At 40.4% G+C, this 26,328-nt stretch overlaps 1 protein-coding gene across 2 annotated transcripts; it reads left to right on the top strand.

The window, feature by feature from the left end:
• The first annotated feature begins 2,761 nt into the window (after window positions 1-2,761).
• sts (steroid sulfatase (microsomal), isozyme S) lies at window positions 2,762-23,262 on the top strand. Of its 2 annotated transcripts, XM_030066732.1 has the most exons (11): window positions 2,762-2,867; window positions 3,338-3,456; window positions 4,651-4,834; window positions 5,881-6,002; window positions 8,706-8,828; window positions 10,562-10,973; window positions 12,066-12,202; window positions 19,962-20,099; window positions 20,539-20,698; window positions 21,012-21,133; window positions 22,250-23,262. In XM_030066732.1, coding segments are annotated over exons 2-11 (1,794 nt in total). In that variant the 5' UTR covers window positions 2,762-2,867; window positions 3,338-3,455; the 3' UTR covers window positions 22,645-23,262. The 2 variants fall into 2 exon arrangements, with proteins under 2 accessions (XP_029922592.1, XP_029922601.1); XM_030066741.1 differs by lacking the exon at window positions 3,338-3,456 and having other exon boundaries at window positions 2,767-2,867.
• The last annotated feature ends 3,066 nt before the right edge of the window (window positions 23,263-26,328 follow it).

The following is a 26,328-nucleotide window of genomic DNA, read 5'->3' as shown; positions in this document are numbered from 1 at the left end:
ATTCATTCACACACAAACACATGCCTACACACAACGCCTTGGGCCGCCTTCTGCAATATAGGGACCTGATCAGATTTACCCGATTTCTTTCACAAACAGCAAAAAATAAATAAATTAAAATAAATTAAATAATAATAATAATGATAATAATGATAATAAAAATAAAAAGGAAACACAAAAGCCTGCAGGAAATTAGCAAAAAAGGACGTTTATAATTATTAAAATGATATATCTGAAGGTCAGATAAGGTGCCTTGAAAATGGAAAAAAGAAAAAACAATAAATAAATGACTAGAAAATTATTAAAACTAGTAAAAACAACAGCAAAAACAGCAAAAAAAGCAAACAAGCAGAAAACCATATAAACCATATTTTTAAATATTATAATTATTTAATATTATTTGACAAGACAAAATATCATAAAATTACCCAAAATATTTGTAAAAAATTTAACAAAAAGTTGGAAAAAGAAAGATTACAAGAAAATATCATAAAATTCCCTCAAGTGATAAATACTAATATGAATAATAATAACAACAATAATGTTAATAATATTGTTTGTGGTGGTTGTTAGTACTTTGCTCTATTTATCTTTATCATCTACCTTTCTACGTATCTATATACATACATATACATACACACACACACACACACACACACACACACATATATATTCTCTATGCATATAGAATATATACCCAAACATAAACACATATACAGACACACACATGCATATATGCGCGTACACACACACATATGCATACTTGCACGCACGCACACACACACACACACACACACACACACACACACACACACAGATCTTTACATCACATACTAATCAATGCATTTGGTGCCTGGTGATTTTAAAAGTAGTGTCTTCCTCTGTGCTGCTGGTATCCAGAGCCACACCAGTGAGAGTGAGGCCTCTGATTACACCAGCGCTCACCTCGTCTCTGCTGAATTCCATAGCACTAGTCCTCATTTTGCTGGAACCCCCTCAAGGAGGCCTGGAAAAGCCCTCCAGCGCCCCTGAGGGACCCCGGACCCTCGCTGTGAACTCCACCGAGGCTCAGAGGCACACTGTGCAGTTTTGGCATCAGTCAACAGGTGCCAGTGTTTCTCCACACACACACACACAGACACACACACCGGCTCTAACCACAGCAAGCTCCACGACAGCCAGTGCAAAAATGGCATGGGAAGTGTTTAGACCTGGATTTGAATAGCAAGGACACTCAGCATTTTATTGGAGTGAAAAACATGCTGATGCTGTCGGTGGCTGTGGCCATGAAGCAGCAAGTTAGTTTTGAAAGGCAGCTGAGAGGCTCCACCTGAACCAGTAATATGAGCTGACATGGAAATATGTACCAGCTTCTGGGAGAGGATGACATGAAGAGACTGATTAGGTCAAAATGACAGGATTCCAATGGGCAAACTGCACGCTAAACCTATGATATGACAAAAGAGGGTTACATGAAGATATGCAACCAACAGTAACATAATATAATATAATATAAAATAAGGAGTTGTCAATGTTTTTCATGTTCTGGACCGCCAAGTTGACTCTCATTAATCCCTAGACCACCGCTTGAAGTGATTTTGTCCTCAGGACTCTGATATGAAAAGACATTTTGCTTTGTGTTAATGATGGAATGGCCTAGGTGTCATGGCCTACTTGTCAAATCAATTCAAAACTGTGAGGATGAAATAAAATGTTCCAATAATCACTGGCACATATTTTTTTTTTGTGGCATTTTTTGGTTTGTGTTAATTATATCTAGTTGTCTTGTGTCAAATAAATTCAAAGTTTTGAGATTAAAACATAATGTTAAAATAATAATAATACAAAAAAGCGTAAAGCATTACATTGAAAATAGTAATTATTACAGGAAATGACGATAGCCAAAAATTTGTAAAAAAAAAAAAAAAAAAAAAAAATTAAAAACATAATAACATTAGACAAAAATTAAAACGATAACAAGAAAATTGTTAAAAAAAAAAAACAAGAAAGAAAGAAAATCGCAAAAATACCAGAAAACTAAAAAAAAAAAAAAAAAAAAAAAAAAAAAAAGAAGCAAAATTACGAGATGATGTGCAAAACGAGCATATTTATGTGTGTGTGTGTGTGTGTGTGTGTGTGTGTGTGTGTGTGTGTGTGTGTGTCAATTAAAGTGAAACTGAACTATTCCTCATTTTGCTGAGGAGCACCTGGAACACGCCCATGGTACCCTGGGGGTCCCCGGACCCCACTTTGAAAACCACTGATAGAGTACACACGTTTGACCTCTTGTATACAAGGGGTTTAATGATGAGCTATATGGCTATGTATTCATTACCAAGTACATATCATCCAGCTACATGCTTGCTTATTAATTACATAAGAGTCGTGAGGAAACCACGCCTGAAACGGGACTTTATCAAACAATGAAATACAGCCAGATCAGCCTGGATGCATAATAACATCTGAGGGCGTCAAGTTGAACGACGTAGCTAGAGTGAAACCGGAAGCAGGTGATGTTTCCTTCAAAAGAAGAGCGCTAAAATTCGCCGCTTTTAAAAATTACAAAAAAAGAAAACACAAAACGATTTTTCTTTAAGTTTTAGAATGCATAAATAAAACTTTTTTCTTTTATGCAACATTTTCGTTGAAATTAATACAAATTCATCCTTCAATATACTACTCATTTTCACTTCTCGATTGCATGAGCGTTATACCAGGTTTCTTTTTGAAAGTTCACACCGGAAGTAATATTTTATTTTGGCTTCGGTTGAGTTGGTACTATTGAAACAGAAACCTTACGGCAGATGTAGGTAGTAGCATGAGCAGTGAGGATTTTCCAGGATGAATATTTGTCAGAATAGCAAACGGTAAGTTGAACTGGAGCGACACAGGCTTTAAACATCTAACGGCAGCCAGCTAGGCTAACGTTAACCTTCCTGCTGACTGTGAATGTGACGGTCCACTACATTATTCAAGAGGAAAGTCCTTGTATGTGCACTCATTTACCACCAAAACTGACAAGCTAAACACCTTTATATTCCCGACAGGACAAAATGGAGCAACAGCTGATGCGTGACATGATATTATTTAGACTATGTAATAAATGATACGATGTAGGTCACCAAACTAGCTTAGAAACAATACTGGCACTGTTTGATTTTGTTCTAAATACAGCCTCCAGATATTTCCTGATCATTATTGTATTAAAAAATAACAGAACCACCCTTGGACACACTCAGAGCAATGTTCAGTTAAAAGCTACCCTACCTGCTGCAGGAACATCTAAATGAACTTAATGCACTTCCTGGTAACATATAAGCAATGTTTTGCCTCATAGACATGTGATTTGAAAAAGCCTGGCGCTGCTGCCACATGAAGAGTCTGCATGGATCTCAGTTTGTGTGGTGAAACTCTGCAGTAGCCTCAGACCAAGTCCAGACTGAAACCAGTTTAAGAGTAAGTGCAAAAAAAAAAAAAGTGGTTTAACTTTAAGATGATTGTTATTGTTTTGTTTAATGATGATGAAATGCTTTTTGTTTATTGCTTAGTTGTAAATGCTGAATGGACACATTAACGCATAGAGAGGTAAATATGCCCAGGCAGATTAGACAGTTATGTTGTACAAATGAATAGGTGGGATGGGTGGAATGAATAGGTTTTACTTTTTGAGCATGACTTCTTTACCATTACAATTTCCTCATCAGGACTTTTTCCATATATATGCATTAAATTGGACAGGTACACCTGTACAATACAATGCAGTTTAATGCAGCAGCTCTGCCATAAATTCTACCTTTTAACAAAATTTATAATGTTCAGTTTGTGTTGACATTGTACAGAATGTGTCAGTTTAATTATGTGTTTATTATTGAGGTTGTAGTTTGCAGAGGTCTGCTACTGGACTACATTATATTGGTAGATGTTTCTAATTTTTTGTCCCTCCTTATTTACATGCATGAGAGGGGACAGAATAGTGGAAACAGCTGTCAGTAAAATGCAGGCCAGTCCAACAGCAGCACTAACTATGAGCTCAATGCCAAACATAGAAGTGAATGAGCACCTCTATTACTGTGACAACAAGAAAACCTGAGTACTATAGGCAGCAGGAAAGGAAACTTTATGGCACAACAGTTGGATTAGATTGTAACAGATAGTACAGGAGGACTTAATAAAGTGGTCAATGAGTGTATATACACGTATATGTATATGTTAGGGGTGTAAAAACAAACTGTAAAACAACCAAGCTGATGAATAAATGAATATACTACAAGTATTTTTATGTTAGTTTTAGCCTAAATATTCTGAGCAGACTTTTGCTTTGGAAAGATTATTTGTCTTATTTTTGTGAATAAGTCAGAACATTGGGAAGTGGTAGTGAAATTGAACTTTCACACAAAAACCACAACATAAACCAAACTGTGGGTATGCTAAACGGTTCACACACGTCTTATCCAGTGTTCATTAGTAACCAAAGTTAATGCAAAATCCATGGTTTAAGTCCTAGTACATTTTTTCAGTGCACTGTCTAGGCATGACAGCCTGGTAGACTTGATTGGTCCTCATTGCACACCAGGAGAAACCAAAAGCTGCGGCATAAAAATGTAAAAGTTATCAGCAGTGTGATTGATCTGTTTGTTTTCTATCCTTCAGTGTTTCCCCCATCTGACAAAATGAAGTCCACATCCCATCTGCTGCTGCTGCTGCTGCTGCTGCTGCTGCTTTTGGGGCCAAGCTGCGTCTCTCCTCTGCAAAACAGCAAGCCCAATTTTGTCCTGATGATGGTGGATGACCTGGGAATTGGGGACCTGGGCTGCTACGGCAACACAACCTTGAGGTGCAAACTAGAGCGGTTTACACGCCACCGTGCTTTCACGGGGCCGTGTGGAGTGTGACAGCTTGAGCATATTTTGTGACATTACTGCGGGTTAGGGGGGCTTGATTGATTCAGATGAATGGAAAAACCTGAAACGCCGGCAATGTTGCCTCCAGGCTATTAGATATGTTTAAGTGTGCGCCTGGCAGGCAGTTGATTTCCATCGTTAGTGAATTTACATACAAGGCAACCGTAACAAGCATGTCGCTTTGTGGTGGGTTATTGCGTGGGACAGGAATAAGCAAAGTGGAGCCGTCACTCCGCAAACTGGGCCTTTTAAAATGCATTTGATTTCACATTGTTTATCTAATCAGTCACACATTACAATAAGACTTGAAAGAGGCATTGATAGCGGAAGAGTGTGCAGGGGAGGCCAAGGAAATCCAGAACAGCTTGGCATGTGGTTTATGGCTGTCGTCCGATAAATCACATCACAATGAAAACGCCTTTTGGAGGAGAGGCGTTTGAGACTAAACTAACGAAAAATGACGGCAAACCTAATATGGCGTACCTTGATGGTCCTGCAGGCAGAGTCTTTACATTCTGTGGCGTTTAGTTGAGGCGGAGCTTTAAAGTAGAGCAAATGAAGTAAGACAGTTCTAAAAGGTATGAATGGGGCCTGCAGTGGGCTTTGATTTGCTTGTGCTGTTTTACATTAGCAGCCAATCACAGAGTTTCATCAGCATGCATCTCCACTCTTAGGTGAATGCAGAACAGGGCTAATACAATATGCCAGGCATGTTGGAGATCATGTCCTTAAACATTTAATTTCCTGGTGTCCCTTTTCTTATTCCGCTCATTTATAGTTTGAGAACTTTCATTAGCTCTGGTCAGCTGGAAGTAGGCTGTTTTTGACAGACTTTTGTTTCTTTATTGTGGATGATAAATTGCTCTTACATTAAATTCTCGATAACGCTAAAAAGGTCTTAAAAAGCATTAAATTTAGTATCCTGACGCCTGCGTATCCCCTGTGTTAGAACAGTGCTGATGATTTATTGTGCTTGCAGGACCCCCAATATCGACCGCTTGGCCCAGGACGGGGTGAGGCTGACACACCACATCGCCGCGGCGCCCCTCTGCACGCCCAGCAGGGCGGCCTTCCTCACCGGACGCTACCCGATACGATCAGGCCAGTTTAGAGCCGCCAACTTAACTCTGCCCTTGGGAGCTTTGGCAGAAGGCCTCACTGAGTGACATGGAGCTTAATGGTTTGACTGGGTCAGGATCCACAGGGAAAAGAAACAAACCGCTGAGTCCTCATCCAGCAATCGAACCATTAAGCAGCGTCGCGTGGGACGGGTCTTTGTGTCCCTCCCCAGTGGCAGCCTTCTTATTTGGTTGGTTAATTATTGAACACAAGGCAGCCTGTTTTGATCCTGCCTGAGACGTACACAAAGCGATTTCAGAACCTGTTAACAATCTTGAATCTAACCATTTTGCTGTTTTTCACCTCTTTTCTTTCTTTGTCGTCAAATTCCAGCTCCGATTCTGTCTCCACCCACTTTTCTACAACTAAAAAAATAAGATCTGTGTTTATTGAACACAGATCTATGTATATGTTTATGTATATATGTGTATATGTTTGTGTGTGTGTGTGTGTGTGTCTGTGTGTGTGAATGTATGTAGATAGATAGATAACAAGCACATGAAAGGGAGAGAAATCTGTTGGTTTGAATGAACTAACCAGTTTTTAAACCTGAGGCAGATCTACAGGTGGGCCTGGATGGGCGTAGGCCCACCCAGATTGACAGCTTGCCCACCCTATCAGATTCAAAACCAAAAAATAACTAACTAACTAAATAAATGTTTTAATGTCCTTTTTCCAACGTTTATTTTATGCTTGTTTACAACCTCTCGGCTCGTTTACCGAGAGGTTTTTTTTTTCTTTCATCATATCATTTTATACATGTCTATCTAAAAAAATAAACAAAATGAAATAACAGGCCCATCCAGAATTTTTTAGGCCCACCCATTAGCCATGTTCTGTATCCGCCACTGGTTTAAACAACAACTTTTTTTTGTTTTGGCAGTTTAAAATGTGAAAGTTGACCATCTGAGGAGAGTTGCCACCCTAAAATGAGCCACCAATTAGATTGGATCGAAGTAAAACTATAGTGAAGTTGTGTTAACTATACATTCAGTTCATAAAGATTATTATATTTTCTGTGTACACATCTAATCTGCACTTGTGCTTATTAATATTAAAGTGGCATAACTAGTTACGTAGTTTGACTGAGCTGTCTAAAGCCAGGCAACACTGTACAAGAAAACTTGTTGTTTAATTTCCACTCACGCTGTATGAGTAAAGCGTCTGCGCTCACACTTGATATGCTCACACTGTACGCTCTGATAGTCAGGCCCCGACCCGGGTGCACAGCAAAAACACCAAATGAAGCGCCTCTCTGGCTCTGCACACTGCTCTGCCTGTTGACAATTGCCAATTACTAAAGTTTTGTTTGAAAGCGCTGACTGTTATGCTCAGCTGCAAGGCATATGTGCACTTGCTCTCATACACACACACACACACACACACACACACACACGTAGAGCTGTCAGTCGGTTGCCCTAGCAGATCACTTGTATAAACCGAAAATTACAGGGAAAAGGTGTTTTTCGTGTTGGGAAATGAGGGACACATTTCACTCTAGGCTCCTGCTGGATTACTTGGATTACTTTTGCTTCAAATCCAGAATGTGATGAAACTGCAGACTGTCAGCTACAAGATGCCTTGAATGAACTTCCTGCTGTTTTCAGAGGCTGGGTGTTCGATGCACAGGTGCAGCGAGGAGGAAAAAAAAAAGGCGCTGACTTTGGGAAATCGACTTGTGACTCTCGCCTCAACTGTGCGAGAGGCTGATGACGGCCGGCCAAGATTTCTGTCGTCAGAAATTCATCCGACCGTCCGATCGGTGCTCAGGAGCGGCTGATCGGGTGATGATCGGCCCTCGGTCCCCTCTGTACGCTGCACGGCAGACTACGGCCAGGGAAGCTGAAATTTGACCCAACTCTAAAATGAGTCATGCAGCTCTAAAATCAGGTCAAAAACTCAAAATGTGCAGTGTATGCCCGGCTTTAGACACTGTGATCATCCTGGTCTAAATAGGTCTAGGTTTTGGCATGACCTGTCAATATTTGCATTCTACTGGATATTCCATATCACTGAGTTTAAAGAGAAATCGGAGTAGAATAAACTTCTGATTCATTCACATAAGCACCCTGAACCCAGCACTTTTAACTCTTTTAACTTAACTTTTTTACACGCATATTTTATCAATATATTTATTATCCATTATCACTGTGTGCTTTTATGTATTTTCACTTCTGTGTCCCATGATTTTGTGTTTGTGTTGTTTTTCTCTCCATTGTCATGTATTTCTTTTTCCTTGCTGCTGCTTGTGACATTTTAAATTTCCCCTTGGGGATTAATAAAGTAATCTATCTATCTATCTATCTATCTATCTATCTAAACGGAGACAAAAATATCAAGCTTGTATAAGTGGGGTGAGAGTCACCTTGGGGAGGAGGGTAAGATGCCCCCTTAACAAATCTAACATTTCGAAACAGAACAACAAGGTTGGTGATTATTATGATATAATTACCCACGAAATGTGCACATTAACACCATAATTAAGATTCAAACAATTTTAGACAGAAAATAAGCATAGCTCTTAACGGGAGCATCTTACCGCTGGTCCCCATATATCCTCAGCATGTGAGTCGTCTCTGCATAATTTGTGCAGCAGGTATACCTAATCATATTCCTCCTATATGTGGTAATGTGCTCGTTAAGTAAAGCTAATTGATTTTTGTCCGCTTTTCCCTCTTGGAACAGGCATGGTCGGTCATGGAACAGTTGGCGTCTTCATAGTCTCTGCAGCATCTGGAGGTCTTCCCAGCCAAGAGCTTACCTTTGCCAAGATTGCCAAACAACAGGGCTATGAGACCGCTCTTATAGGTGCACTGTAATTATCCTGCATTTTACAAATTGCCGAGTCGCTGCCGCCACGCTCACGGTGGAGGCAGTTTTAAGGCGTCCATTTCAAATTGAACACTTACTGTGTGCTTAAGTCAGATGGTCACACTGGGTACACTGTGTGGACAGAACATTAGGGCCACCGGCTCTTTTCGTGAAACAGATGAGGCAAGTGAATCCAGTGTAAACTTGTCATTCTTTATTGATTTCATCAGTTAAATGAAACGTAGATGTATGAAGATGAGAGGGGTCTAAAGGGGTTTTAGTTGTTGGATGCACCTCAATGTGTCTCTCAATGTGACTCAATCATTCAATTAGGCCAAATGCAACGAAGCTGCCGTCATAGTGGTATTTAACGCAGCCTTTATCACAGTGGCTGTTGCACTTGAGACACCTTTTCTCCAAAGTTGACATCAAAGTCGATAGTCCAGTAATTTTAGGCCAAAATTGGGGTCAACCTAGGACAAATTGCAAGAGAAGCAAACTCAACTGATTTTGTATCCTCAGTTTGTCCTGAGTGAGGGAAAAAAAGTCCCAAGAAATCCCATTGGTGGAAAGTTTTGAAAATCATGTATTTATGACCATATATTACCAAAAAACACTGTTTTTAACACACAGGGGAAAGGGGTTCCAAATTTTACTTTCAGATATCACTATAAAAATTCACAAGTTGATTACACACACAAAGACAAGAAAAAAAGTCAATTACCAGTTCTTTGAATTATTCTGTTTTCACATGCATATCACACATTATCTGATTTGATATGCGTAATAAGGAATATGAGGAATAAATGCCAGAAGAGACATTTAAACAGTGAATTAAAAGGTTACTATATACGGTATATAGTAACCTTGAATTAAAAGGTTACTATATAACAGTGAATTAAAAGGTTACTATATATATAATATATATAGTAACCTTTTAATTCACTGTTTAAATATCTGTTCTGGCATTTATTCCTCATATTCCTTATTAGCGCATATCAAATCAGATAATGTGTGATATGCATGTGTAAACAGAATAATTCAAAGAACTTGTAATTGACTTTTTTTCTTGTCTTTGTGTGTGTAATCAACTTGTGAATTTTTATAGTGATATCTGAAAACAAATTTTGAACCCTTTCCCCTGTGTGTTAAAAACAGTGTTTTTTGGTAATATGTGGTCATAAATACGTGATTTTCAAAACTTTCCACCAATGGGATTCCTTGGGACTTTTTTTCCCCTCACTCAGGACAAACTGAGGATCCAAAATCAGTTGAGTTTTTTTCTCTTGCAATTTGTCCTAGGTTTGTTCATAAAATGACTGGACTAAGAAGGGTACATATGCTGTGAGTCGGAATCCCAGAGATGCTGGAGAATTTCAGCTCCACACATGGAGCTGCTGCAGGCGCCTCGGAAGTGCTTCAGTGCACTGACAATGCTGGAGTCTGACTGTTGACCCACATGTTATGGATAAATCTGCACTACACCAGCTTATCTCAGTTCTGAATATGCGCTACAGAGCAACTCTATTTTACTCTATTTTACAACTCATAATAATTAGTAGGGATGAGATGTTCCTCTTTGTTGAAGAGAATGTACACTGGTAAGACAAGTGTATCAGTACAAAAAAAAAAATCTGTCTGAGTGTAACTTTAAAAAGGTATATTTCTCTTGTCACTTTGTTTTAAAAGCTTTCTATCAAATAATTCTGGTGTTTTGTTTCTTTTTTCAGGAAAATGGCACCTTGGACTTAACTGTGAGAGCAGTGATGATCATTGCCACCACCCAAGCACCCATGGTTTTGACCACTTCTATGGTATCTCAATGACCAACATGCGGGACTGCCAGCAGGGCCAAGGCACAGTGTTCCAGATATACAAATACGTACCATACAGAACACTGGGCATTGGCCTGGTCACTGTGGCCTTACTCCATTCCTGGGGTGTGGTCACCATTCGCAGAAGGCTGATTCTTAACCTGGTTTTGCTGCTGTCCGTGGCCGCGGCTCTTTTTAAAGCGTTTGTCAAAACTTACCCCAACTTCAACTGTGTACTCCTGAGGAACCACAGTGTGGTGGAGCAGCCATTCGTCTCTGAAAACCTAACGCAGCGGATGACTCGTGAAGCGGTGGACTTCTTAGAAAGGTACATTACGGTTTCATGAGCCGTGTGGCTTCACTGTGACTCAAAGCAGAAAAGCAGTCGGCCGGTTTCCAAGCCCCATGAATCCAGCTGGATTCAGTTTCTGGTCATGTCTCTATCAGAGATGATTTACCAAAGTCAGTGGCTGTCCCACCAATGGACTAAGCCCATTGGTCAGCATTAAACTAATCATAGGTTAACTAATTACGGCGCCACAGCAACAGCAACTTTCACACTGGCTCATTGTTTGTCTTCTAATTTATCGATGTAACATTTCTCAAGAACAGAAGAAATTTCCACATTTAGCTGCTGACAGTAACTCTTCATAGGCGCTGCCATGTTTGTTTACTTCTCACCGCGCCATGAGAAGGCGTCATCGAATAATTTGTTGACTGGCCAATCAGGCGATCAAATCTTCCCCTGGGAATGAAGGCAGTTCCCGACCTCAGGAATCATTGCGTAATTAAAAAAATGTGGGTCAACTTAATTGTGATACAGTACCTTGATGTATCCACCATCAAGTCTTTATCTCATTGCCGTAGCATTGCTAGTGCCGGTGTGTCACAAAACGTAAACCATATTTTCCCATAATCCCATTGCACCCTGAAGAGAATAAAAAAAAAGATGGAAGTGATTTTTCTGTCAGCTTCTCACTCCCTTCACCATCTGCACTGTGCTCTAAAGAAGTATCCGCTTCTGCCTCACAGCAGTACACCAGATTTCCTGCAGAAATCTAACTTGGTGGCACATAGTGTAAAATTTTGTGCAGAGGCCCCGCAGAGGCTGCCAGTCTTTTCGGCAATGGTCTAATTTGTTTACAGTAATTATACTAATGTCTCTAAATGAATGTGCTTATGATTGATTGTTAAAGTGCAACACATAGCACTTTTGCTTATTAGGAATGCATATTTAGAGACAACAAAAAAGTGCTTCTTCAAATAATAGGGCAGTTTCAACCTCTATGTTTTTGCCAGTAAATCATTTCCCATTATATCTTTTTTTTTTCGACCTTAAATGTCAATTTACAAGAACACCGTTAAATGCACTGGACTTATTTTAATACAGGTAACTGAACAAGGTTTTATATTTTTCCAGGAACTCAGCGAGGCCGTTCCTGCTCTTCTTCTCCTTCGTCCAGGTGCACACGGCCCTGTTTGCTTCTGCACCGTTTAGAGGGACAAGCCGCCACGGTATCTATGGCGATGCCGTTCATGAGGTGGACTGGAGTGTAGGTAAGCCGTGCTTTATTTAATTCATTCGTTTGCTTTTCAGAGGAGTGGACCCGGCCTGGCCTCTCTGTTTTTACTCTTTAGTCATCCTGTTAGCAAGCCGCCCTTTTACTGTGGCAAACACACATACTGTGACCTGTGATCCAAGATTAGCTTGTTGTTTTGGTTTCAGTTAAGAGGATCCATCATTACTGTACACAAACTGCCACATTCAGGAGCTGAATCCCTTTACACAGAGGAATTGATCATACTTTGGATGGAAGCAGATGGTCCAGGTTTATTTGAAATCCTATTTGCTTCAATTACAACGCTTATGGTTTTTAGTGCATGCAGCTCTATAGGAATTTCTGAATGGTAGCCCAGTAAAATGTCCTTCATGGGGACATAGCTGGCTTTGATTTTGAGGCTGCACTGGGCAGTTTGTATACTGGCAGCCTGAAATGGCAGTGAGAGGTAGTGATGAGTCTAGGAACTTCAATATTATTCCAGTCATTTTATGAAAAAACCTAGGACAAATTGCAAGAGAAGCAAACTCAACTGATTTTGTATCCTCAGTTTGTCCTGAGTGAGGAGAAAAAAGTCCCAAGAAATCCCATTGGTGGAAAGTTTTGAACATCACCTATTTATGACCACATATTACCAAAAAACACTGTTTTTAACACACAGGGGAAAGGGGTCCAAAATTTTACTTTCAGATATCACTATAAAAATTCACAAGATGATTACACACACAAAGACAAGAAAAAAAGTCAATTACAAGTTCTTTGAATTATTTTGTTTATACATGCATATCACACATTATCTGATTTGATATGTGCTAATAAGGAATATAAGGACTAAATGCCAGAACAGACATTTAAACAGTGAATTAAAAGGTTACTATATATATAGTAACCTTTTAATTCACTGTTATATAGTAACCTTTTAATTCAAGGTTACTTTATATATAGTAACTTTTTAATTTACTGTTTAAATGTCTCTTCTGGCATTAATTCCTTATATTCCTTATTAGTGCATATCAAATCAGATAATGTGTGATATGCATGTGTAAACAGAATAACTCAAAGAACTTGTAATAGACTTTTTTTCTTGTCTTTGTGTGTGTAATCAACTTGTGAATTTTTATAGTGATATCTGAAAGTAAAATTTTGGACCCCTTTCCCCTGTGTGTTAAAAACAGTGTTTTTTGGTAATATGTGGTCATAAATGGGTGATTTTCAAAACTTTCCACCAATGGGATTTCTTGGGACTTTTTTCTCCTCACTCAGGACAAACTGAGGATCCAAAATCAGTTGAGTTTGTTTCTCTTGCAATTTGTCCTAGGTTGACCCCAATTTTGGCCTAAAATTACTGGACTATATGCTGATACAAACAGTAAACTAAAGGTATTCTTCTTACTGTTTGGCCACAATGGTGGTTCTCTGCTAATCAGGAGACGCTTTGTATTTTATTCCTAAACCTACACTATGCAAATTCGGAAAGGATACACAACCCTCACAGCGGAGAGTTGCCTACCTCCACCAACGCCATGCACCTGCACAGTGTGGGCTACAGCACGACATGAGCTGCACAAAGCCTCGGGTTAACCTGGGAACTCACAGTCTGAAAGGATGAATAATCTCTTTTTTTGTGAATCTGTTTGAAAGTTATTTGCCTTTTTGTGGTGGGACACGCCCATTGCCACGCTCCATTCTGGCCAGTCGTCATGAAAAGTTTCTCTGCTTTTCCATGCTGCTGTTTTCAGCCCTTTATTCTGTCTCACCAAACATTATTGCCAGAATTCACGCTGGACCCTCAGGCTGTTTAGTCCCCCTCCCATTCCTGAAAATGAACAAAAGTGGAATCCATAAAGCAAAAGGAGACAACTGGTGGCACAAAGTCGGAAAGGCCATAGTCCGAGTCAAAAAGAGAATATGATAAGAAATCTTTTATTTGAAGTCCTCACCCCGTTATGGTGTTTTGAGAAACAGTTGATCTGGAGTTAACATCTTAAACCGTATTTCTGCCTTCTAATCTTGCAAGGGTGTGTTCATAAACTCTTCTTCAGGTGCGAATAATAATATAAAAGGCACAAAAAATGAAATCCACCAGGTTAATGCTCAAAGTGAATATTTTACTTTACTAAAAAAGCACAATTTAGACAATTCAAAATGCTCGCTTCAGCAGCCAATTAGGCTTACTCATTAGGCCATTTTGTGGAAAAAAACAAAACAAAAAACATCCTTTTGTATTTGTATTGCTTGCACTTGAATAAACTTTGTACTACACTTGCATTTCTTCGGGTAGTCTAGCCAAAATATGAAATATGAGAATATCAGAAACAGCTATGATTTCAACGACAAGGTAGAAACATCTTGATGACTGGATGGAACCAATGCTAGTGATAGACAATATTTTTTTTGGCTTAACTACCAAAAGACTGATATGCAGTTATATATAATGCACTGTAATATAAATATTGCAACATGGTATGTTTAACCCTATAAAGCCTGAACTATGAAAGAATTGGCAGAAAATTCCAATTTTTTGAAATTGAACCCTTTATTTAGTCCTATAACAAAATTAAAAAAAAAAAAAAAAAAAAATGTCTTTATACAATTTTTCTGTTTTATCATATTTTATAGTACTTGAAGTGCCAATGGTATGGTCCAGGGTGAACAGTGTCCAAAGGTACACAACAGTGTTTTGATCAAGTATTGATTAAACTGAAATGGAATGTGTTATTTGATAACGTGTATCATATATGATACAAATGGCTTTATAGGGTTAAGCATCATTTACAGGATATTTCTTCACCATCACTGTCTGAGGATGAAGGATGATCTGTCGTGTATTCTTCCATCACCAACTCCATCATATGAGTGATCTTTTTTAGACCACAGAGGGCTTGATGTGTAGCTTGCTCGAGTATATGAGGTTTGTACAAGGACAGCGCATTAAAGTTAGCACGGCATTTCTTCAAAACACATAAAACAAATACTCCCTTTGTCTTGTGTTCACTGTAATGTGACGCCAGAGTCTCTTTACAATCAGTGGTGATCACTTTTCCCAGCAGATCTCATCATCTCTCTGTGGGATCTGTAAGCATGGCCTTTGGAAGCAGCAGCACTTGAGTGTTGTACAGCAGTTCCCAAGCTGCAAATCCTTTGGCAGCTTACACTGTACTCTGACATTGAGCTTGCCACTGTGAATTACAGCTAAATGACTGATTACTTTTGACAGATTTTTGAAGTCAAGGCAGCATCTCGAGCAACCCTCTCAGTAGCATGAGTATTCTTCTTTTGTTTATGATCACTCAGTATCACTCATTGTTCATATATGGCTCTCATATATGGATTGGTGCTATCTCATACCCATGCTCTATCTACTTCTCTCAAGGAATGCAAACCATCAGGAATGACCACTCCATTTGAGGAGGTATTTGCGAGTCACATGACATGGCAAAGCATGCACAACATGTAAGGGAGTGCCAGAGTCAGGCAGCTGTGTGTATGATGTTTAGGGTATGGACACCGGGAGAGCTTGGTGGGTTAATGGTTAAGGAGGAAGGCTAACAACACCATGGTTCAAGATTCTGTTCCCACGGATGGTTGACTTAAATTTTCCTTACGGTCAAAGAATTTTACTGTATGATCATAACATAAGATAAGATATCACTTTATATATCTCCATAGGGGAAATTCAGGTGTTGCAGGCAGCAGCATTAGGAGAGACGATTCAAAGCAAGGGACACAATATACAATATACACAGCATAATACACTATACATAATGAGGACACTATACATAATATGAGGATGTTAAAAAAAACAGTGCAAAGAAGAAAAACAGTAATTCTGTGCAAGAGTCAGTCTGCAAAATCACAGCAGCATGTGTGTACCAGCACAGTGCAGCATTAAACAGTACTGGAGTTAAACAGTCTGATTGCAGTGGGGATAAAGGACCTGTGGAAACGTTCCTTCTGGCAGGGTGGGTGTAGCAGTCTGCTGCTGAAGGTGCTGCTTAGGGCCCCCACCACCTCATGCAGGGGGGGATGGGTTGTCGATGATTGATGTCAGCTTGGCTAACATCCTTCTCTGTCCCACGTCCTCGATGGTGTCCAGAGGGCAGTCGGAGACAGAGCCAGCTCTCCTGACCAGTTTGTCCAGTCTCTTCCTGTCCCTCTCAGAGCTTCACAGCCCAGCAGACCACAGCATAGAAGACTGCAGATGCCACCACCGAGTCGCAGAAGGTTTTTAACAGTGTCCTACAGACTCCACAGGACCTCAGTCGTCTTAGCAGGTGGAGACGACTTTGGCCCTTCCTGTATAGGACGTCTGTGTTGTTTGTCCAGTCCAGTTTATTGTTGAGGTGAACACCCAGGTATCTGTACTCCTCCACGATCTCCATGTCCCGACCCTGGATGTTCACCGGTGTGATGTGTGGCACCTTCCTGCAGAAGTCAGTCACCATCTCTTTAGTCTTGCTGGTGTTGATGTGCAGATGGTTCAGTTCACACCAGTCCACAAAGTTGGTGATGACCTCCCTATATTCCCCATCATTCTCCTGTGATGCACATCCGACAATGGCTGTGTCGTCTGAGAACTTTTGGATGTGACAGCCGCTGGTGTTGTGCCTGAAGTCGGACTATTATAAAATCATATTGAAACCTACGGCATAATAATACAAGGGATACAAGGAAGTTTATTCGTCATTATACAACAGGTTGTATAACGAAATTAAAATGTGGTTCCTTCTTAATTGATTCATTAAACATGGCATTTCTCACATCAGCACATTTGTGTAGTCTACAAGGTCGATGTGGTTCTCCTGGGTAGCAGCATCTTTGAACATCTGCCGGTCTGTGCATTCAAAACAGTCCTGTAGAGCTGCTGCAGCTTCATCTGTCCACACTTTAACTGTTTTTACAGTTGGTTTGACCCTTTTTGTCAGCTGGATGTAGGTAGGCAGGAGAAGCAGGGAGATGTGGTCTGACTGGCCAAAATGAGGACGAGGGAGGGCTCTGTAGCTGCCAGGAACATTGGTGTAGACATGGTCCAGTGTGTTGTTTCCTCTGGTGGAGATGTGGACATGCTGGTGGAATCGGAGTCCTGTGCTCTGTCAGCCCGGAACAGGCTCCGCCCGTCCAGCACCAAAGCCTCATCCGGCATGCCATCCATCTTGAAAATAGCACAGTTAGACGACTAGACAAATAGCCAATAGTGGTAGTCACTAATAAAGCCATCCCTACAATAGTGCAGAGGTTTCATTGCTTAGCAGACGGCTGTATCGTTGTAGCTCTGTTTTCATCTGATCTAAAGGGACTACAGTTCCTGAGCATAATGCAAATCAGGCCTACTTGATTTGCATTATGCTCAGGAGTGTGAATCTACAGTATGTCATTTAGAACAGGTGGGAACAGATTTAGGCTAAGATAGGTGTAGTTAAGTCTACATTAAAAAGAATCTTGCCTAGTGCTAAAGCTATTCTAGCAATCATTCTTCTATAACATATTCATACTAGACAAAAAGGATCCATGTGAAATTGCTCCGTGTCCTGGATTTAACTTTTCAAGCAGTCATTTTGCCTGCAGGGCTGAACAAATCCTGAATGCTGGTGGTGACAGCTGATTCCAAGGGCAGCTAATATTGGAGGCTGACAGCTCTTGAACCTCCGTGGGTGTGTATATGCAAAAATCGCAGAAAAAGTTCTAAAGTCAAACATCACTTGAAATCTTTTTTTTTTTTTTGTTTCCTTTCTTTTTTTAAGCACGTCTGCTAATCCTTTGTTATTACAGGGGTTTTGTGAAATGATTTGAAAAAGAGCACGTTCCCCCTCCACCTGAATCAATGTTCTGTCTCAAGGACGGCCCCGGCACTACGTGAAACCACAGTGGACTGAATGTAGGCGGCAGTTTTCCTAATGAACGTGTAATTACCCAAATTATTTTTGCTTGAGGAGTACTGTGTCAGCACTGAGGGGGAGGGGAGTAATTGTTTTGTGTTTTGCTTGCCGAATGGGAAAATACATATTTCTTCCGTTCCTTCTTGGCTCTTATTTCTTTACTCACAGCTACACTTTACAGTGCTCAGTCACACATGGGGACACAGGAGACATCATTCTGGGCCAGGGACACGAGGAGCGTTTTTTATTTCATCTCTTGCAGGGAGTTGTTTCTCTCTGCCTTGCTTTCTTTAGTCGCTCTAATATTATTGATGGTTCTACTGTTTTCTTTCAATCTTAGACACTTAAATACAGATCAGAGCATCAAGTGAATGCCTGGACTGGGAAGGTAAATGACATTCATTGTTGGATGTTTCGCTCCTCATAGGCTGTTGCCATCTTAGATTCACAATGTGCAAATTTAAGCTCCAGGGGACACATGAGACTGTCTGGAAAAGTACACTCAATGCTTTGAAATTACAGTGTTCAACCGTCCTTGTTTTGGGCCTTCACAATTGTCATCTGTGTTTGGGGGAAAGCTCAAATGTGTATGTGCAATGAAAAGGCGGATTTTTGATAGATAATTTTGGATTTGGAAAAGAGAGAGGGTTATGAAGAAGACACAGAATTTTAGATTAAAAACGTGGTGGTGTGGCTGTGCTTACAGCAGCTAATGGTAGTTGGCCCCTGGCCCTGAGGCAGCTCAGTGAACAGCATATAAATGTTCTCAATCATTTGTGTGGAGGCAAATGTAGGGTTCCTGAATCTAAATGTGGGGTTGGTAGGTTGGAGGCAGGTCTTGACACCAGTTTTTGTTCCAAAACAGAGTACAGGTCAGGACGTGCATGCTGCAGGTCAGAAATCTCAGAATCTAAGAAATCAATAAATTATGATGGTTTTCGGATGGGAGTTATGTTTTCACCCGTTTCCATCTGTTCGTCCGTTTGTTAGCAGGATATCTCAGAAAGTTATGAATGGATATGCACACAACTTTGTGGAAAGGTTCATCATTTGCCCAGCACTGCAAAAAGTCAAAATCTTACCAAGATTATTTGTCTTATTTCAAGTAAAAATGTCTTATACTTGAAACAAGTGAAAATTAGCTTGAAACAAGAAACAAATTTTGCAAATGGAACAAGCAAATTTTTACTTGTTCACTTGTGTCACGTAAAAATTTGCTTGTTCCATTGGCAAAATTTGTTTCTTGTTTCAAGCTAATTTTCACTGGAAACAAGTGAAAATTGTCTAAAGACAAGTTACTTCTGAGGTGATCATGTCTTATTTTAAATGTAATGAGATATTTTGACTAGAAATAAGACATTTTTACTTGAAATAAGACAAATAATCTTGGTAAGATTTTGACTTTTTGCAGTGAGAGAGAGCTGATTAACTTTTCATGCTGATTGGTCAAAAAGGGGGCGTGGCGTTTGACATCACACACATGCACGTAACTGCTTCAAGTTTGCGTTTATTAAACAAAAAAAAAAAAAAACATTACCTTCAATCAAAAGCATGAAAAGCAAGAACTGACAAAAGTTTAATTTGGTCAAACTATGTGATGTGGGAATGGCAGAGCACTGGTGGAGTTATGCACTCTACTTAGTACCATCTTTGCAGTTCAATTATTTTGTGCTACAGGGCAGAGCTTTTTTGTGCAAATACACTTTTAATCATTCTCTTTTAACCTGAGGGCATTATTCATCCTCTCCGATGAAGAGATACGAGGTTAACCCCGGGCTTTGTGCAGCTCAAGCCAAGCTGTAGCCAATACTGCGATAAAACCCATCTGCTGCGGCGTTCATTATTTATATGTCACCTTCGCTGTATCTGCTCTCATCTCAGGTCAGATCATGCAGACTTTGGACAGGCTGCAGCTGAGAGAAAACACACTGGTCTACCTGACCTCAGACCAGGGGGCTCACCTGGAGGAAGTCTCTGCCAGAGGGGAGGTGCATCACGGATGGAACGGAATATATAAAGGTACGACCAAAAGTCATCTGCATATGCTGAACTTTGCCGGCGTGTTTAACTTTACATCTAAGGCTGGCACAGAGGTGACGCAGACGTCTTGGGCCGGGAAGGTTTATCCTTAAGAAAAGTGTCAGCAGCAAATCAAGTCGGTGTGTTAAGACTGGCTGCCAGACAAGGGTTCATACAGCCCTGTCAATATACACTCAGATTTGGTGTAATCCTCCCGTATGGACACAGCAGACCTGATTGAAAGCCAGCGCTGAGAGCTTTGTAAGCCTGCCACTATTTGCTCTGCTCTTTTGTCTCAGCAAGTGATGAGTCGCTCGTCTAGTCACCAGCCCACGAACCCTCCAAGACAAGACTTAAAAGTTAGAAACTCTGCATAAGAACTGCTTTCCTGACTTTGTGCGATTTCTTTTTTTTTTGTGCTCTCCTGTCTTTTGAGCAGCAGGGAAGTCAACAAATTGGGAGGGAGGGATCCGGGTGCCTGGAATTCTCAGTTGGCCCGGGGAACTCCCCGGTGGCAGCCTTGTAGACGAACCCACCAGCAACATGGACGTGTTTCCCACTGTGGTGCAGCTAACCGGAGCAGAACTCCCACAGGACAGGTGAGCTGGCACCGTCGTGAGACAGCACAGCTTCCACAAGTGTCAGTCAAAACAACTGCGCTTTGAAATCTAGGTCACTTTTTAAGAAGGGAACAGGCAGGGAAAGCTAAACCGGGTTTTTTTTTTTTTTTTTTTTTTTTCATCACACAATGTGCCATCAGTGAGTGTGAGCCATGACCTACACAATGCAAGTGTCAGCTGATGATTTTCTCGATGGCGTTAAGCTATAACCCCCGATCAAAGGCTTTGATTAGCCATTGCGATTCCGCGAAATGAGCAGCTGTGACTTTTTTTTTTCTTCAATTTTTTTCAGAGAGATAGACGGCCGTGACCTCATGGCCTTGCTTCAAGGTCAAGTCAAGAGGTCAAATCATGAGTTCCTCTTCCATTATTGCAACGCCTACTTGAATGCTGTCAGATGGCACCCGCAAAACAGTAAGTCTGAGCAATTGTTCTCTTTATTTGCATTACAACACATAGCGTATGAACTCTTACATGCAAATATTCACTTATTTCTTGTCAAGGCCCTACAGAGCTGCAGGGCCACAAGGCACATCAGGCACAGTACCTAGGGCCCCGCCTTCCTCAATACAGGACCCCCACAACCAATCAGATTCTTCTCTGAAAGCTCAGTTCACCCTTTGAAACCTGAGAAATTTCACTTGATTTCTTTCAAAAACATGGAGGAAAGGAGTTTAGGTAATTAGCAAGAAACAAGCAGGAAACGACTCAGTAAAATAATTTCAAGAAAAAGTAAGACATCAAAAAATTTGAAAATTAGCCAAGAAATTAGAAAGTGGAAAATGACCATAAAACTACCATCATATTACAAAAAAAAAAAAAAAAAAAATCCCACTAAAAATAAAAAATGACAAGAAATAAAGTCAGTTTTGTTCCTTTCAAAATAAAAGTCCTAGTACCCACGGGCTCTCTGATGGTTAAGATGGTTTGATCTTTTGTAATGAAGACATTAAAACGGTTCGAGCAGAATGCTGATCTTGTGTCAGACAGGTTGTTCATGTTGTGGACCCCCATTGACCTACATTGATTCATGGTAAAACACAAGGGCCCCCAAATGATTCTTTGTATAGGGCCCCTGGATGTCCAGGGATGGCACTGCTGCTAAAGCTGCAATATGCAAGTTTTTGACATAGCAAAATGATAAATAAATAGGCTGTATTATACATTTTCAGTCTGAAATCTTTTTTTTTTTTTTTTTTTTTGTCAGTGTCTTGGGGTACACACAATTTGCTATAGGTGGTATGGATGTTTGGAGTAGTGTCCCTGAGCATCCACATTACTTCCTGAAAAACATACGATTTCTCGTACTCACCATCTGCTTTTTCCTTGGTGTGTGGTGCTTTTAGCTCAGCCTCGGGCTAGATGCTGTTTTAAAGTAGATACCACAGAGAGAAGTGAGAAGGTGTTGGTTCGAGACCCTGCCCAGCTCAAAGGGGAGACTGCAGAACTAACAATGTGCCTGAGTGCCTCAAGGCAAGATGTTGCATGTATTCATCAAGATGTTTCAAGATGTTCTCTGTATTTCATCAGGTACTGCTGTGTGGAAAGCGTTTTACTTCACCCCCAACTTCTACCCAGAGAACGAGACGGCCTGCTTTCACACGCACGTGTGCTTTTGCACGCAGAGCTACGTTACCTACCACGACCCGCCGCTGCTCTTTGACCTCACCAGGGACCCCTCAGAGACCACGCCGCTGAGTCCCGCCACCGAGCCGGCCTTCCACGCCATCCTGGCGGTGATGCAAGAGGCGGTGGAGCGGCACCAGAGCTCACTGGAGCCTGTGGAGAGCCAGATGTCCGTAGGGAATTTATTGTGGAAGCCTTGGCTGCAGCCCTGCTGCTCCTCTCTGGCCCAGCTCTGCAGCTGCCAGGAGGACGACCAGGGCAGCCTTGGGGCCGCTACAGAGGAAGAGCTCAGGGCTTAACCATCGCTGACTTTATCCAAACATTTGCAATTTGTATGCAGATACATCCAGACTGTGTCTTCATTTGAAACACCTGGCTCACACCTGGAATAAAACATGAGTCTTGAGTGACCACTCGTGTTTGGGTACCATGTTCTCCCTCTGTATGCAAACACTTACTGCATCACTTCTGTTACTACCTCTGTTCTAATCACCTCTGTTCCTGTGGCCATGTTCAGCCACACACCGTGTTTCACACAGTCCTACTTATGTTTTATGGATTTCACATTCTTATCGCGGAAATGATTACATGCGTCTTCTTATGGAGAGGACACAATCACCTAGGCGGTCCTTGGTTGTGGCAGGGGACACGTCTGTGTTCACACGACAAAACATATGTGGACAAATGCATCCCAGGCCATAAAGGTATAAATTCAAATTGTTCTGTGGGTTCCTAGTGAGCTATATTCATCTAAATAGTGCGGGCCCTTGCCATGGATGCTGTCATATTGGCATGAACAACTCAGAGGAAGAGGTGCTTTGGGCAGTGACAACAGCACATCTGCTGCTACAGAGCACTGAAACCTAAACATTTCCATCATTAAGAATAACCTACCTCTAATTACTACATCATTTGAGCATGAACGATGATGACTGACAGTTTCACAATTGAATGAGTATGTCTAGTGCTACAGAACTGGGAAGGGCAGTGTGTCCAGACTCAGGTGCATTCAGGAAGAAACTTTGTTGGGAATAGTGTAAGACATAGTCCTGCCAAGACCTGTAAGTCCCTCCCACATCCGTACTCGAATCAATTCCTAAGTGATCTTTTCCCAAAGCAAGCAATGGTACTTTATCATTTTCCCTTCCTTTTATCCAGACATTGGTTTCCATTCTTTCCACTACCACTGCTTCCCATACATAGACTCTACTTGGGCAGACCGCCCAGGTAAATTATGACCTGCCCAAGTAGCTGAAATCTGAATTTCAATTTTTTTTTTTCTCTCGAGCAAGATGCACAACTGGCAGCTCGAGTGGTGTATGGATAAATTAGCTATGTAACTAACTGATCAGAAAGCTGCACATGAACAGATAAACTGATGCGTTTTTCCTCTTTGATCAGCCATGAAGCCCATTGCATATTAAAGCAGCAGTGAAATCACACGTGGACTTTCACTGTGAGCGTGCGCTCGTGTGATGCCGTGTGTAATCTGGATCACCGCCAACAGAACCAGGATCCTCATGCAGCCATACAGTCTGCTGTTATTTTCCTACTTATCTCTATAAATATTGAAGTTGATGTAAGTGTTTTGGCATGCTTGGTCAGAGAGGTGTTGTCCATGCTACTAAAAAGTGGTTGGGGAGGGCGGCGGCGACAGCGCAAACATCGTGGAAAAATGAATTAAGCTAATTCTTTAAAAAAAAAAAAAAAAAAATTGTTCCATGGTTGTTTTAAGATAATGTTTAATTATGTTTAATTAATGTTTTTATTCTCTTGGCCCACTGTGATTCGTGATTTATTTTCATGAGTAAAATTTTTCAAAAACATCCTCCTGCACAGATGTCAGGAGGCTATACCTGCCTCCTGTAATTCTATAAAATAACTTTGATAATACTTACTGTAATGTAAATAATATGTTATTTTAAACAAGACTTGTTTTCATTTCTCTGCATTTGTGCTAAAAATGATCTTTAAACTATGTGGTAAAATGATTTCCGAATGAAAACTCTGCAGTGATGTGATTTCTCTGGAAAGCAGGATTCCATGTTAATACTTACATAACTCATAACTCATAAGTCTAACGGTGAACTGAGTGAGTGGGCAGACATCCTGCCTGGTCTGAGTCCTCTGGCTGCAGCGGCCCTGCTCCTCTCTCTCAGTTCAGCTGTGAGCGAGACTTCTCAGCAGAGAACAGGTGAAGAGATTTTCACCCATGAAAGCGGGCACGATGTGTACATTTTCTGTTGCACTGTCTTTCAAAATGGTTCTGAGTTTGTTTCTGTTTCAGGTGCAAACTGACCTGAGGAACAAGCTGAAAGGACAGCACCTGGCTGCACCTGCATACCCATCAGACAGGCATTAGAAATGTGTTTGTTTTTTTTTCCCTCCAAACCAAGAAAAATCAAATGTTCAAACAGGGAATGCCAAATGTGCAACTAGGCACATGACAAAAGCACTATGACACAAAGCAGGGTGTTAAAGAGAAACACTGTAACTGTGAAATTCATTTTACAATGTAAATAGTTAATTATTAAGAATTATTTATGTTGATATAAGCTATTTAGAGTGATCATTCCTTCATAAAAGGGAGTTATTTAAATTTGTAATTGTAAATAGTTATTTATTTCTTAATAGTTATTTATGTTGACCTAAGATACTCAAGACTTAGACTTCCTTTATTGTCATTGCACAAAAAAAAAAAAAAAAAAAAAAAAAAGTTTTTTTTGCAACAAAATGTTGTTGCTTGGCTTCCGGATTACAACAGAGATGGAATTGTGGGGCAATGTAAATAATTAAAATATAATCTATATAACTGGTGCGTAAAAAAAACAAGAGCTAAATAATAATGAGTGCAAGAAAGAATAAATAGATAAAACAGAATAAACAGTGTAAACAACAGAATAAACAGTGTAAACAATGTGCAAAAAATTGATTATTTGATAAATTTTTGTTTGACTTTTTTTGTTTATCAGTGAACCTGTCTGTCACATGCCATGCTGCACCACCCACCACAAGTAATTCTCAACCTGTGGGAAACACTGACAACAAGATGAAAATGTACTTTCAGAGACTTCAAACTTTCTTCACCCCAGTATTCCATCACTGTAATAAAGTCCTCCACATTAGTTTTCCTCAAAGCAGCAGCACTGCTGTGTTTTGATGACTTGAAACTGGATGGAAAATATTGCTTTGTTGACAGCTTTGTCAGCCACAGAAGCAGAACATTAGGGGAGAGTGGGGTAAGTAGTGCCAATATTTACTTAAAGTGCCTTTAAAGCGAGGGGATTACAGTAATGCCTCCAACTAAAATATGCACATATAGTTTAGGATGTTGTGCATCCCTGGGAACAATCACTTTGGATCTTATATAAACTGTTTGAGAAATATAGCTTTTGAAAAAAAAAAGTGGTTTTGTGGCACAACTTGCCCCCGGTGCGGGGTAAATTGTGCCATTAGAGAGAATACACTGGGGTAAATTGTGCCATTGATAATTGAAGTAAAACAGATCATTTTAATCTCACAAATGATAATGCTACATAAAATCAAAACAAATTCAATACAAAAATATTTATTTAACATTTATTTATTATTTTAACAAGATCACAGGCCACTTTTCTATAACAAGGCCTAGCGCCACATGAACACATACCCAGAACCAGGGGCGTCGTAGTGGGGGGAAAAGTGGGACTGATTACCCAGGGCCACAATGTGGGAGGGGGCCCTCGACAGGCCTGAAATAAAAAGGTTTGCCTATTGGCCGGCTATACAAGGGCCCAATAAGATTTCTTTTCATGGGGCCCAAAATCTCTGGCGGCGCCCCTGCCCAGAACAAAATAAAAATTCCAAAATGAGCACCTGCAAATCATCTTCATCTGAATCTGAATAGTTTTAGTAATCAAAGGTAAGAAGACAATGTACAATAACAATAAAATACAAGAAAGTAATATATAGTATAAAATCACAAGATGTGCCACTGGCACAAC

The sequence above is a fragment of the Myripristis murdjan genome, chromosome 2, assembly GCF_902150065.1.
Source record: "Myripristis murdjan chromosome 2, fMyrMur1.1, whole genome shotgun sequence".
Taxonomy (NCBI): Eukaryota; Metazoa; Chordata; class Actinopteri; order Holocentriformes; family Holocentridae; genus Myripristis; species Myripristis murdjan.
This window is presented reverse-complemented; position numbering and strand designations above follow the sequence as displayed.

Coding starts and splice junctions, on each gene's coding strand:
- sts (XM_030066732.1), top strand. Junction 6,003..8,705: donor ACGCTACCCGATACGATCAG/GCCAGTTTAGAG, acceptor CTCTTGGAACAG/GCATGGTCGGTCATGGAACA. Junction 20,100..20,538: donor ATGGAACGGAATATATAAAG/GTACGACCAAAA, acceptor TCTTTTGAGCAG/CAGGGAAGTCAACAAATTGG.